The sequence below is a fragment of the Lolium perenne genome, chromosome 4 (genome assembly GCF_019359855.2).
Source record: "Lolium perenne isolate Kyuss_39 chromosome 4, Kyuss_2.0, whole genome shotgun sequence".
In the NCBI taxonomy this organism is placed as follows: domain Eukaryota; kingdom Viridiplantae; phylum Streptophyta; class Magnoliopsida; order Poales; family Poaceae; genus Lolium; species Lolium perenne.
Genome location: NC_067247.2, coordinates 196,606,810 through 196,621,319, shown reverse-complemented (window position 1 = coordinate 196,621,319; position 14,510 = coordinate 196,606,810). Strand labels below are relative to the sequence as shown.

The following is a 14,510-nucleotide window of genomic DNA, read 5'->3' as shown; positions in this document are numbered from 1 at the left end:
TGCTCACGTTCTCCTACCTTGGCGAGGGGGACATGAGCGTCAAGGTGTTCGATGAGACGCGCTGCCGCCGGCACTACCACAGCGACAAGGAGGACGACGACTGAGTGTTGTTTCTTTGCAGCGAAAATATGCACGAAGGTTTCTGGTTGTTCTTCCTCGAAATAACCAGTAGTGGTACCGTCAACAGCTGGATTTTCCAGTTTGGGTGACTGGGAGTTCCGGAGAGTGTTATTTCTTGGCAGCGAACACAGGAAATATTCGATGCCAACACTAGTTAGGTTTCGTTATTTTGCAATATTTTAAATTTATGTTAATCATGGTTCAAACTATGTATTTGTTTGTGGAAACCATGTTCCAAACTATGTCTTAGTTCGTGTAAACCATGTTCCGAATTATGTATTAGTTTATGGAATGTTTCTTCAAAAGAGTATTTTAATGTTAAAAAAAGTTTGGGGGACGCGGCTGGGGAGCGACGTCCATCAAACACGGGAAACACTTTTGGGGGACGCGGCTGGAGATGCTCTTATCCCATGAACCAGTATGTGCATGCAGATGTGCTTATATGCGCCTTTTGAATATCTTTATAATTACCAGAGCTATATTTTCACAGGATTGTGATGTATCTGCAACAAATGAACTGTTCTCTTCTCTCCCATGGATTATCCAAAGAAAACTGCAAGAAAGATTGACATCGAATAGCAAAGGTAGTAATGCTAGTTGCGTAGATGCATTCATATTTCTTGTGTCGATTCTAGAATAAATCCCGATGAAGGTTTTTCTCAGTAGAAATGCCAACCCATGCTGTTCTTGCTTCCAACACGGTTTTGAGGCGCCGTATAATGGTTTCCAGTGCACGCCAAGCAGTATGTGGACCGCTTGCCTCCGGCGGGACGGTTGCCGCCCGGTATATGGGGAAGAAAATATCAAAGGCTTGGAAATCAAGAACATCTTAAGTTACATTGTCAAAAAAAAAAAAAAAAACATCTTAAGTCACCACCACCATCTGAAGTTTGACCTTTGTTTAGTTGTTAGTTGTTACGAAGGCCTGGCATTGAGTTCTACAGGGTATGTATAGACTTAAAAAAGGGAGTTCATGCCTTATCAAGGCTACGGAAGCCTGATAATCCGTGAAAATCTTGTGGAACTGCTTAGGCAGTCAATTTTGTAGGATCGTACTGCATTACGGCTGATGTTATTTAGACAACGTGAATACACGAAAACAATTCTCATGTGCTTTGCTTTATGGTGACTTGCAGCAAATTCAATGTGTCATACTTAGAGCATCTCCAGCCGCGTCTCCCAAACCATCCTCCAAAGGAATTTGATACACGCTGGACACAAAAAATGTTTCCAACCGCGTATCCCAAAGCCTCTTTTTGTCCGACGTGGCCCGATACGGTGTCCGGCGCCCCGAGCCCGGCCCCGTCCCCGCTACATAGGGGATGCTCCGGGGACGCCGGACACAACGAAAAGCGAGGTGAGGCGTGGCGGGTCCGACGTGTCAGCGGCACATTGAAGTTTAACCTAATCGTCGCCTACGTCGCGACGGAAGTTACTGGCGCGCGTCAACGGTGCAGTTTTGCCGAGGCGCAGCGAAGCGTCTCATCGCGCCTAGCTCTGCCTATAAAAAGGGCCGCCTCTCATTGTTCCTCTCACACACAAACCCTAGCGCCTCTCTCCTCAACCCTAGTCGCCACCATCTCAAGAGTCGACGCATGGCTGGTGGAGGCGGAGGACGAGGTCGCGGCCGTGGCCGCGGCAGAGCTGCACACTCGCCGTCGCATGCGATGTCGTCGTCTTCATCGTCGGACCTGCAGGAGGAGGAGCGGTTAGTGTTGTTCGAGTTCGTCGTCGTCCTCAAGGGCGACCCACACGACATCCAGTGGCTGCCGGACACCTTCGCCGACTTCGTCGCCGGCGACGGGCCGGACTCGCTGCATCTGCGGGAGGCTGCCTGTGGCTGCTGCCAGTGGATTGTGGACATGATCTACGACGCGCGCGGCAAGATGTACCTCCACATCGGCTGGGAGAAGTTCGCGCGCTACCACCACCTCGAAGCCGGCTTCGTGCTCATGTTCTCCTACCTTAGCGAGGGGGACATGAGCGTCAAGGTGTTCGACGAGACGCGCTGCCGCCGGCACTACCACGGCGATAACACCGAGGAGGACAACGACTGAGTGTTGTTTCTTCGCAGCGAAAATAGGCACGGAGGTTTCTGGTTGTTCTTCCTCGAAAGAATCAATAGGGACACCGTCAACGGCTGGATTTTCCAGTTTGGGTGACTGGGTGTGCCTACGAGTGTTCTTTCTTGGCACGAAATCTTCGATGCCAACACTAGTTAGGTTTAGTTATTTTGCAATGTTTTATATTTGTGTCAACCATGGTTCAAACTATGTATTAGTTTGTGAAAAATCATGTTTCAAATTATATCTTCGTGTAAACCATGTTCCCAATTATGTATTAGTTTGTGAAATGTTTCTACTCTTTGTTGAAATAAGTATGCAAAAAAAAGTATTTTAATGTTTGGGGTGGCGTTTGGGGGATGCAGCTGAGGAGCGACGTCCTCCAAACGCGGCACCCAACGAAATACATCCCAAACGCTCAATCTGGCGCCGTTTGTTGGACGCTGGAGATGCTCTTAGCGTTACAAAGCGGCAGCTCGCATGTGCAGTGGAGATTGATGCTTCTAGTTCATTTTAGCGCAGCAATTGTTCAAATTCTAGTGCTTATGGTTCACTCATTTTGGAAAAGCTGCGTCAATTAATTTAAAACGGAGGGAGTAATAAAAACAATCTGCAAAATTTTGGTTATTTTGAATACTAACAAAGTAATGGATAATAATACAAAGACATAATAATAGTTCCTGACATGATGCTTAACTGTTCCATGCTCACACCCAATAGCCAAGTGTATGCCGATGCGAACTTTACCCAAGAGCGTGCCACATGATAGCATTCCTGATAGATACCCAAATTCGTAGCAGATTAAATTATTAATATGAACTATATGGATGGGAAATACAGATTGGCTCTCAAGTGCCACACGCTCCTATACTTGAAAAAATAAATAAATAAAAGTTCAAAAAATTTAAGTTTTTTAGAAATCAAAGATGATCAGGTATTATACTTGAAACAAAATATTTCCTAGAAAACTACTTTTAGTGTATCATGGGTAAAAAAAAGATAAACTCGAAACGCCCCATGATCAGGTAATATTCACTTTATATTCATCATAATTTTATCTTTTTTGCCATGGAGACCATGGGAATCATTTCGTTTTCAAAATTTTTTTTACGAGTACAAACTTGATCATCCTTGGTTTGCAGGAAGATTCAATTTTTTTTGACTTTTTAAAATTACTACAATATTTTTGGTCTACGGGGGTGCAATTGCACCCGAGAGCCAAAAGTCCGCTTCCAAGGTTGGCATATTCACATGTACATATTCGCATCAGAATCCAATGATCTAACTGTACAATTTCCTGAATTTAGCTAGGAGTTCCTCGAGACATCAGATGACCACCTTCCTGCACGCCATTTTATCTTTTTTGCCATTCACTTTATATTCATCATAATTTTATCTTCTTTGCCATGGAGACCATGGGAATCATTTCGTTTCCAAATATTTTTTTTACGAGTACAAACTTGATCATCCTTGGTTTGCAGGAAGATTCAATTTTTTTTGACTTTTTAAAATTACTACAATATTTTTGGTCTACGGGGGTGCGTTGCACCCGAGAGCCAAAAGTCCGCTTCCAAGGTTGGCATATTCACATGTACATATTCGCATCAGAATCCAATGATCTAACTGTACAATTTCCTGAATTTAGCTAGGAGTTCCTCGAGACATCAGATGACCACCTTCCTGCACGCCATTTGCCGAACTTAATCTAACTGCTGGACATCACATCAGAGGTCTATACCAGCCCAAACTTATCCTCCGGAGCAGCCATCTCAATTTGTCCATCACCTTATGCTTGCAGTCATTGAATTGCACCAATAATCCTGCTAATCCTGAAAATAGGATTTTCCAGGTCAGTTTGCATGTTAGCATGTACTGTACTATGAGTCAAACTGGGAACAACAAGCGGGAGTAGGGTGGGTGGCGGTGTTATATATTACCAACACGTGTCCTCAGATGGAGATAGCTAATGTTTGTTTTGACTCGCAAAGATATACGGTTGATTGAACCTATATCAGGGAAATTGGAATATCAGATCAATTAGGATGTTGGCAGTAGCTGAAACGAGTTCAGCTACTTTTGAAAAGCAAATAAAATTGACTTAAGACATACCAGACTCTAATATGGTATGTTTCTCGAGGCCATATATGGCACTCTTTGCATAAGCAAGAAGTCGAACATAACGTGGCGCCCCTAGATTTCCTAAAATGGACCTCAATAGTCCACTGAATTGAGAAAACAAATAACATGACAAACAACAATAATGAGTGTGAGAAAGTAATAGCATGGTTATGGACTCGATCAAGATTTGCCTTACTCTGTTCGAAGTATGACCAGAAAATCAGGTGGCAAGGATTCCATAAATGAAGATATATCATCCATTCCAAGAGAACTCAAGTCCTGCTTTATACGCATTTTCTCTTCACCAGATATTTGTGTTCCAAGAGATGATTTGCTGATGAACATCACAAGTTGCAACAGTTATGCATGAACTATATATGTAGTTTTAATCAGGAAGTAAAATGATAGCACGTAAGAGCCTAGCCCATAAACTCTAACAACTGAGATCTATACAATATGATTAAGTGATGGGATTCAAATTAGACGTGTCTAGTTCACTCCTGCAAGCTAAAACTTGGTTATCACTGGCGGCTCACTCAAGATCATGCAGCAAAATCTGTCAGCAACTATATTGGGCTAAAAAGGCATATCACGCGGGTTCTCCTTTCTCCAGTTATTACTTATTCCTAGGGCAAGTCTTGAATTTCAGATATGTAGTACTCCATCCGTTCCATATTAATTGTCGCAGATTCGGATGTATCTATACCCAAATTGTGTCTAGATACATCCAAATCAGCGACAAAATATATGGAACGGAAGCACTAATAGTCATGGTATATAGCATAAATACTAAGCTGGGTTATGGCAGGTGGAAATTAGTTGCCACTGCTCTTGCCCAATGGTAAGCTAAAGGGTCCTTTTCTGGTTTTCCCTCAACTATCACCCGCTTGGGCTTTACATAACTTTTTGTAGCTTTATCAATATAAATGGTGTATGTTTTTGCGTTTTCTCGAGAAAAAACAATCTAGCTTTACTTGATGCATGACTGATGTACTAGACAATATGTACCAAATGCATGGATGCATGGATGAACCGATGAAGTACTAGGAAATTCGAAGCAATGCATGCGTGAACTAAGCAATATGAAACAAATGCATGGAGATGTACAAACACTATGAACCAGTGCTCATTTTTAAGTTATATTTTCTGGTTTTCATAAAAAAAGACTTGATGTTTTTGCATGCAACACCTTATTAGAAATAATTCCAAACTTATCAAGTATGGATATATATACAACCTGGAATTACCGAGTATGGATATATATGCATATTGGGTGACTTGGTAAAAGTAGTTTATTATTATAACAATGTCCATGTTAACGTTGAAAATAAGTGACACATGATATGAGAAGTCCACAGAACATCACGATAAATGAGCATTATCGTCCAGGTGAAAAAAGGTTTACCTATCTATAGTCCTTCCAGTGAATATTAAAGGAAAGTACTTCGCATATTTGCCAACACCAAACTGTTCGCCTAACTCCAGAATTTTTTGCGCATCCAACAGTATCAATGCTTTCCACAGCTTACAGTAGTCTACTCTAAACTTTGGGTCCAATTCTTTATAAATTCCATGATCTAACAACACTGTAAAAGGAATGCACCATTTAATCGATTCAAAATAAGTTCAAGTTCATTCAGTCAGATAAGAAGAGCTGAATAGGGACAAATGATTTAAAATATGAAATACGCCCTCCAATCCAAATTAATTGTCGCAGATTTAGGCAAAAAATATTGCCTAAACCTGTCTAGGTTCACTGAACTTGCGACAACTAATTTTGGATCAGAAGTAGTATTTACTTTCTAATACATATGCTTCTTAACATAATGTTTGCAAGGCTTACATTACTAAACTCAGCCCGCATGACATAACGAATATAGACATGCAGAAAATATCATGTTACGAAGTAAAAGGAACACCTAACGAAAATCTCCCTTGGCCTTGAGGAGAAACCAATATGTTTCCAGGATGAGGATCACCATGAACAAAACCATGTACAAATATCATTTCGCCAAACAGTTCTATTAATGCTTTAGCTACCTGGAAGAGACATAAAATGGTAAGGAAACACATACACACAAAATTACAGGTCAGTTAACAAGTTTTTATATTATGTGCAATGAGGCAAATAGATGAATTTGAAGTGGGGAAATATATGACCCTGGTAGAAGAACCTTTTATTTAAGAAAATAGTAATAAGAACCATTATTCTCCATCCTTCTGGGAATGTAACCTTGATTTTATAATTATTTTATAGTGAATCTTGTAAGTCATTAATAAGTGTCAACTATACCGAGATACAATAATACGATGGACCAAAGAACAAAAATATGTATTACTTTCTAATTTGAACAATGACCATGTAGTGGGTAAGACATTAAACAGTAGTAGCCAAGTGTGAAATCTATTCATAGTAAGAAATATAAAGTGTAGCAAACGAAAATGATGATACAAGAGAACTATCGAAATTGGGTCAGGGCACTTTTTTGGTTGTTGTTGCTTTTGTGTCTGACAATTGCTTCTAGTCATTGTCAAATCAATAAAATGCATGTGCACAAAAGATAATCACTCGGACAAATAATACATTTCATGTTAGCTATGCATCTTAAAAGAATAACCTTTGTAGGACTGATATTTTCTTTCCTTAGAAAATCCAAGTCATCAACCTGTTCATAGTAGTACCAAAAAAGGTTATGTCAATCTATTCCTGCATCGTTAGTTAGCAACTTCAGATATTCCATCAATTAGAGGTAATGCTCTCCACCTTTTCTTATCTCTGGATTGAATCCATCATTTTCTCTTTTCCATATATTCAATGTAAGTTCAAGGATTATTTGTGACTAATGGACAAGATCGAACTGATTGGTAAATGCAGCCCCAAAATAGTGTGTAAAATTTGGCCAAGGCCCTACTTTGAATGGGTGTAAAATTAGTGTGGTCGTCGGTATTTAGTTCAAAGTCCGACACACTAATTTTACGCCCATTCCAAGCAGTCCTGCTGGGACTAATCATTTACCTTGTGGCCATAACAAAATTCCATTGTCAATATCTCCTTGGTTGTCAGTTCCTGCAATAGCTTTAACCAGTCAGAAACTGTTATACACAGTCCTAAACAGTTAGCATCTTATGCAGCAGCAAGTTAACATCTCGCTGGGCTTTGTGTCAGCAATGGACTACAGAGCGACTTGCATAAGTTCTTTATTATGTGCCTCCACAGTATAGTTGATGGATCAAATAGTAGGAATCGAAGTTGGATAGGCTTGATACCTCAAAGACGTGAGGTACTTTGACAACATTATTTTTTCTGAAGCAGCTTGCTGTTCTCTTGGAATTACTAGCCTCTTTGGTAAAATCTGCAAAGCAACAACACCCGTGCTGAAATGTCTATAGGTACAAGGTCCCAGATAAACCAAAACTGGATTCATGTGAAAAGTATGGGGAGATATGCGGGGAGATGAGGAGCTTTTCACCTACCACGCATGAGTTACAGAATTGAAAGAAAGCCTACAAGGAAGTTAGCCAATGCAACTATGCAGGTCATGATATATATCATGACTGTTTTTTTCCTTTTCATGTGTGCAGGCCCATTTATACATACACAAAACTTTTGTTCTTTGATTCACTAAGACGAGTCTGAGAAATGACGGATAGACAACAGTACAGCTATCTTTAAGAAACAACATCTGAGGGTGCTACAACAGTGACCTCCACAGAACAATGAACAATGAAAATGATTTTTTTGAAAATTAAAAAAAAACAATGAAAATGATTTAAACAGATATCAGATAAAATCACACAGAAATACTGTGACAGGAAATGCCCAAGCACTTACCCAGCTCCATTGACATGGTTCTCTCAAATTCAAGTAATATCTTCTCAAACCTATAATCAGGAAAGATCTGCCAAAAGAAAGGCTCAAAATTTTCCTTTCACCAACAAGACACTAATAAAGTAATTCAAACAAGTTCAACACATTGTTATATCTCAATATTAAATTTAACTTGAATTAAACAGAAGAGCCTAAGAAAATAAAATCCGATCATAATGGATAACAAAAAAGTCGTCCAACCCTTTCCTTTTAACTTAAATTTTCCTTTCACCAACAAGACACTAATAAAGTAATTCAAAAAAGTTCAACACATTGTTATATCTCAATATTGAATTTAACTTGAATTAAACAGAAGAGCCTAAGAAAATAAAATCCGATCATAATGGATAACAAAAAAGTCGTCCAATCCTTTCCTTTTAACTTGCCCAACCATGGACCCAATGAAAGCTAGACGGTTAAAGAATACCAAAATACCAAATGCAGACGAACATCAAGCTAATAAGTTAAAAGAAATGACTTGCTTCAGATTGAAGAATATATTGGTCACTTTTTCATTAACGATGCCACAAAATAAACTTGTACTCACATACCTCCTTAAAACATACAGTGATACTTCTCAGGCTTTCAAATCAATGAATTCTTAAGTTGTCAACCTGTGGCAACTACCCTCTGAAACATTTAATAAAGTACTAGCATAAAGCTAGTCAACACAAATCAAGGACTTCAGTGGGAGTAACAACTATGTTAAGTCTCTTTTCCTTACAAATTTTTTGCTACAGTGAGTAGTACTTTAACAATGGTTGCGCTTTTCATCAACAACCTTGATTGTTAACAAAGCCAGCATTGAACTACTATGCTCAAGGAAATGTGGCCAGTGGGACATCACTACCTCTTCTTCAGGACTAGTGTACAAACAGAAGTGAATAAACTACTCCAGTTAAATACGTTGGGTTTCAAGTAGGAACATATTATCTTTGCCAGAATCTACCACAATGGTAAGTGTACCGTACCAAAGAGACAGACTTTGACAAGAGAGACATAGTCATTATGTCTAGCTTCATTCGCTGCTCCAACCCAGGATACTGAACCTAGATGTCAAATTAGGATAAAATTCCTCAAACATATGAATATACATGTAATCAACAAGGATAACTTTTGAGGTTGATGCAGGCCTTACAGTATCTATACTAGTTTGAGATCAATTAAATGGCATATAGCAGGATATGTCTTAAAAAACAGGACAAATATTTGTTGCAACATATTTCGTTTATTCAGTTACAAAGCTATGCTATGTTTTCATATTGACTGCATAAGAAAACCAACAACATCAAAGCTCTTTTTTTTTCAAAACATCACTATGCAATGCTTGTCTTTTGGCTCAAGAAGAAATATGACAAAGATTCATGTTTATAGCATTGGATGGCCTCGGCTGCTTCCATGAAAAAAAAATAGCTTATAAAAGTCTCAGGGGGGGCAAAGGTTAGAAACAGTGACCTAAGGTATAAGTATAACCATTTTACTTGGCCCATCTTAATTTCCTTATTATTACTTGTGAGAAATTTGAAAACCCAAATTTTAGTGCATGTAAAAATTGGATAAATGACTACAATATTAAACTGGCACTTCTTGCGGAAAGTAAGAAGCTGTTAAATAGTTGGCCATCTTACAACATTTTTATGTTCCAACTTTCATTCACACGCTTAATTTTGGTACATCCTTTGCAAGGTAGAAAAACTGATAGTGGACATACACTTGGCAGGTTGCAAGCAAAAAACTTTAGATGGTTGTAGGTTGCACAAATGGAATCTCTCTACTTATTACTCCTGAATCTATGAGCTGGACATACTTCACCAGCTCACATGAATGGTATTTCATATAGGCCACAGGGAATTACACGCAGCTTCATTGGAAAGGAGAATACACTACGCATGACCTAAAATAGAAAGTCCAAACAAAAGCAAAAAGGAACAAGAAAGAGGTCCAGTGTTAACAGTAATCTAACCTTTACAGCTACTTCCTGGTTATTATTCAACCGACCTCGATGAACCTGAGCAATTGATGCAGCAGCAATCGGATGTTCATCAAAATCCAGGAATCTGATACTCACATATTAAATTTTAAGCATATGTTGTACGACTATAAGAATAAACATAATATGTCAGTAGAAATATGAGCTAGAGCTGGTAAAATTGACACGATCTCTCAGCTGTTATTGTAGTCCCGGAGATGTATAGCTTATACGAGTGCACAAGCTTATCCTAAAAGACTAATCTAGTTAGTATGGATTCTCTAGACTTATCACCACCGGTTCGAGCACGAGCAAATTGGCTTAGAGTGTAATTTAAATTCAGTATGCAAGACAAGAAGATACTAGCGCTAATATAAACACTAGGCAACCTATCCGTCCATGAATCCTGACAATAAATTATGATAGTACACAAGCTAGAAACATCGTTCAGCACAAACTGGACAAGAGGTAGTACGTGAACTATACTAGCGCTAATGTAAACACTAGGCAACCTATCCATCTAAGAATCCTGACAATGAACTATGATAGTACAGAAGCTAGAAACAATCGTTCAGCACGAACTAGACAAGAGGTAGGACGTGAACTATAAAGATCACAGCATGGTTAGATTCAAACATGCAATCAACAAAATGGCAATTCTATTTTGACTACAGGGACCCAAAAAAGAGTAGCCAACTAGCCATCGTGGGTTATTCAATAATGTCATAGATTGAAAGGATGCTAAACCCTTTCCACATCAGTATATTTTCAGGTTTACGTAATACATATACGAGCTGTCGAGCTTGTATTATCATTGTTTAGACCAGGGAACGACACTGTGAAGGTTTAGAAAAAAAACAGACAATTTGAAGGAAAACAACATTATATTTTCTGAAAAAAACCGGATCACAGCTCACTTTCCAGTGATTACAGCACTGGCGATTAGCAACGACACGCTTATATTACAAACAAAAAAAAAAGCAATGCTTACATGTCATGTAAATCCTTGCCGAAGGCTTGTTCAATCACTATTTTGATATCTTGAAATTTGCATGGAATTGCCTAGATGATTAAAAGATGTAAATAAAAACGAATATTTATGAGCATAAACCAACATTAAGGTAGGAGCTATAGTAAACCTGATCCTGCAGGCAGGAGAGAGTTGATACGTACTCCTTTGGTACTTGTCTTAGTGATGAAACAAACTGGCCAGCTTTTACATAAAATCCTCTATTCACTTCACATAGTTTAAGTAGCTTCTTTGCTGACCTCAAGTGAACCTACAACAGACACGGAAAAAATATATTATGCCATGGTAAATGTGCTCTGATGAAACTAAAGATTCAAATAGGCATCATATTATGGTTTGGTTTCCAGAAAAAAGAGTGTTGTAGGGGGGGTAGTAAATGCAGGGCATGGACGAAAAACTTAAGTTATGTCAAGAGAGCTGGTCCAAAAATCAAAGGACACCAAGTATTGACTTTCGAAATGACCCATGGCTACTCATGACGTTGTCTGGCACAAGAGATAATTTTGAATTTGTAATCCAACAAAATAGGCAAGGTAGGCACAAACAGTTCATTTGGTAAGGACATCTAGCGCAATTAAGTGGCAGCATGTTATTTCCCCCCAAAGTCATTTAAGTCACCTTCCTTTACCAACCAAGAGGCCGATGGTCCTGCTGTAGAGACTGAAGAAATCAATCTCTCTAGCCTACCATCGAGCACAAATTACTCGTTCCAATAAACGAAATTGCACACGGTCAACCAGCGCAGAATCCATACCTCGGAGAGCTTCACCCTGTAATCCGCGGATCCAGGAGCCAGCCCCCGCAGCGAGTACTTGTAGTCTACGATGACGAAGCCAATCTGAAACAACCAACCAATCAGCAAAACTGAGCATGGGCTCACTACATGAGTTGTAGCATTTGGCGAACCGTGTACATGGCGCGGGAGGACCGGGCGACGCCATGGAGTGCGGAGGGGACACCGCGTCCGTCGGCGGAAGGGGAGGCGGCGAACGAGGCCGCCAGGGCCCCCACGCCCGCCCCGGCCGCGAGGAGGAGAGGGGCACGGCGGCGGCGGAGCATTGCGGCGAGCGGTGGGGGTTTATGGTTAACTTTTGGGACGGTAGCTTGGATGGAGCGAGGAGGCCCTCGGGAGAGGACAGATCCACAGAGGGGGTTCCAAAAGAAAACCAAGTTGTTCTTAGAGCATCCCCACTCGGTGCTCCCCACGGGATTGGAAAAAGATTTGACGTGCCGAGGAGTAGTTTTCCAGTGCCCAGGCCAAGACGACGATGCGAATTTGAAAAACGGAAACTTGACAAACTACGGCTAAAAACGGGCGAATATAGACTAAATTTAATGATATTTACTATATAACGGGCGGAGTTCATACATAGAGGCCGAATTCGACTATATTTCGAATTCGGCTAGGGGAATTCAACTGCTAATTTTAAAACACGGCGCTCTACATGCCGAAATGGCGGTAGAACACCATGTAGTCGCCGCCGTCGTCGTCGGAGCCGTCGTCGTCGACCTGCGGCGGCGTGGCCTGGCTGCTGCTGCCCTGGCCGGCGTCTCCCCACCGGCCGCTGGTGCGAGGCGGGGTTGGCTTGTACCATTCGTCGTCCGAGGCCTCGAGGTCGACGAAGGGGACGGCGACGCCGGATGGAGGTGTCGCAGGACGGCGGTAGCGCGCGACGTCGTCGGCGGCGGTTGGAGCGGCGCGGGCGGCGAGTTGGCGTGCGGCGGCCGGGTCCATCGGCCGGCCGTCGCTCCGCCTCCTCGCGCTCCCGGTCGCGCCTCGACCACTCTGTGGCGGCGTCCTCGGGAAGGGCGTTGTCGGTGGGCACCAGGTCCTTGAGCGACCTGGCGATCGCCTCCGCCACGGCGGCGTCCTCCGCGCGCTTCGCCTCCTCCTCGGCGAGCCTGTTTGCGGCGGCGTTGGTGGCGGCCGCGGCGTCCTCCTTCTTCGCCGCCTTCCTCTTCTGCCCACGCTGCGGGGAGGAGGGTTGGTCGCGGATGACGAGGGCACCGCTGCTGCGCCCTCTGGTCGGAGGCGGAGACGCCGGCTCCTTCTTGACGCGCGCCGGCGTCGACGGAGACGTCGCCTCCTTCTTCACCGGCGCCAAGGATGGCCTCGGCGCCGATCCGGAAGACGACGAGCTGGCAGCCATGCGCCGTGGCTGCCAGACGTTTCCCCGGCGGCGGCTCGCCGATGCCCTCGATGCAGGGGCATCGTGAGCACTGGGAAGTTTCCGCCCTCGATGTGCGCGAGGACGTTCGCCAGCGTCCTTTCCGGCGCACTCCACCAACGTCGGCGGCCCGCGGCGTTGTTGCGCAGAGGCGGAGGCGGCGGGCTGTCGTAGGCCGCCAGCTCCCGCTCCCACCGCCGGAGGAAGTAGGAGTTCCACCGCGTGTAGTTGTCGGGGTGGTGGCGCAGGTCGGCGCGCTCCTCGTCCGTCATGGTCATCAGCGCCTCCTCGATGGCGACGTCGAGGGCGTGGCCCCGAGGCGGCGGCGGGATTGGTACGCCGCCACGACTTAGCCGCCACCCGCTGCCGGGAGGCCTCGTGTCCGGCGGGCAGGGGTACCCCGCCTGGTGGAGGAGGTGCCCCTCCCACGCGTGGAACGAGCGGCGGGGGAAGCCATTGTTGGCTGCGCCGTCGTCGTCGGAGAACGCCATCGGGAAAGTGGACGGAGAGTGGAGGGAGATGAGAGCAGGGGTACGCGTCGCGGCGAGCGGAGGCCTATATAGGCGCGGCTGGCGCGGGGGATTAATGCCGCGTGGAATGTGACGCGTCCGCGGCGAGCTGACCGGCGGCAGCCTTTACTACGCGCGGAAGACGATGCGTGCGCGGAAGATGATGCGCGTGTCGCTGACCGGTCGGGGGCCACCTCCGCGGCGAAGACGAAACGAAAGCGCGGGAGAGATTTCTCGCCGTTTCGCGCGCTTTCGCTTCGTCCGGAGTCCCCGAGCGCGCCCCGGGGGACCGGGGATGGCGTGGGCTCGCCGGATGGATGAAGGGCCAAATCCGGGGGAAAAAGAGGAACCGGGGGCGCGACTGGGCCGATTTACGCCGTCCGGATGTAAAAATGGCTCGCCGGGGGCATGTTCGGGGGGACGAGTGGAGATGCTCTTAGGGCATCTCCATGGCGACGCCGCCCGGCCCGAAAATGCGTGTGATACCACATCTAGCGGACGGTGTATAGTGACCGGGTCGTTTGCGGCGACGCAAACATGACCCAAATATGTCAGGTTTGCGTCTCCGCGGATGCTGCGCGGACGCAGCGGTCGTCTGCCCGGCCCTCGCACGGGCCCGCCTAGCAGGGACACAGCTGCTTCGTCTTCCGCGGTATTACTTACGG

The 14,510-nt window shown here is 43.9% G+C and overlaps 1 protein-coding gene across 3 annotated transcripts; it reads right to left on the bottom strand.

The window, feature by feature from the left end:
- Window positions 1–3,657: 3,657 nt before the first annotated feature.
- On the bottom strand, window positions 3,658–12,358 carry LOC127295235 (uncharacterized). Of its 3 annotated transcripts, XM_051325148.2 has the most exons (16): window positions 12,075–12,353; window positions 11,923–12,006; window positions 11,278–11,418; window positions 11,130–11,200; window positions 10,133–10,226; window positions 9,141–9,218; window positions 8,134–8,200; window positions 7,569–7,654; window positions 7,318–7,368; window positions 6,920–6,967; window positions 6,221–6,341; window positions 5,707–5,887; window positions 4,498–4,635; window positions 4,293–4,405; window positions 4,121–4,189; window positions 3,658–4,012 (listed from the first exon to the last, which is right to left on the bottom strand). In XM_051325148.2, exons 1-16 carry the CDS (start codon window positions 12,225–12,227, stop codon window positions 3,903–3,905), a joined length of 1,605 nt encoding a protein of 534 aa, XP_051181108.1. In that variant the 5' UTR covers window positions 12,228–12,353; the 3' UTR covers window positions 3,658–3,902. The 3 variants fall into 3 exon arrangements, with proteins under 3 accessions (XP_051181108.1, XP_051181109.1, XP_051181110.1); XM_051325149.2 differs by lacking the exon at window positions 6,920–6,967; XM_051325150.2 differs by lacking the exons at window positions 4,121–4,189; window positions 4,293–4,405 and having other exon boundaries at window positions 12,075–12,358.
- Window positions 12,359–14,510: the final 2,152 nt, after the last annotated feature.

Excerpts from the sequence above, each read along its gene's own strand:
- LOC127295235 (XM_051325148.2), bottom strand. The coding sequence starts at position 12,227 with ATGCTCCGCCGCCGCCGTGCCCCTCTCCTCCTCGCGGCCGGGGCGGGC. Across the intron at positions 11,419-11,922 it reads ACAGGGTGAAGCTCTCCGAG|GTTCACTTGAGGTCAGCAAA; the intron begins GTATGGATTCTG and ends TGTCTGTTGTAG. Across the intron at positions 10,227-11,129 it reads GGCAAGGATTTACATGACAT|ATTCCTGGATTTTGATGAAC; the intron begins GTAAGCATTGCT and ends TGTGAGTATCAG.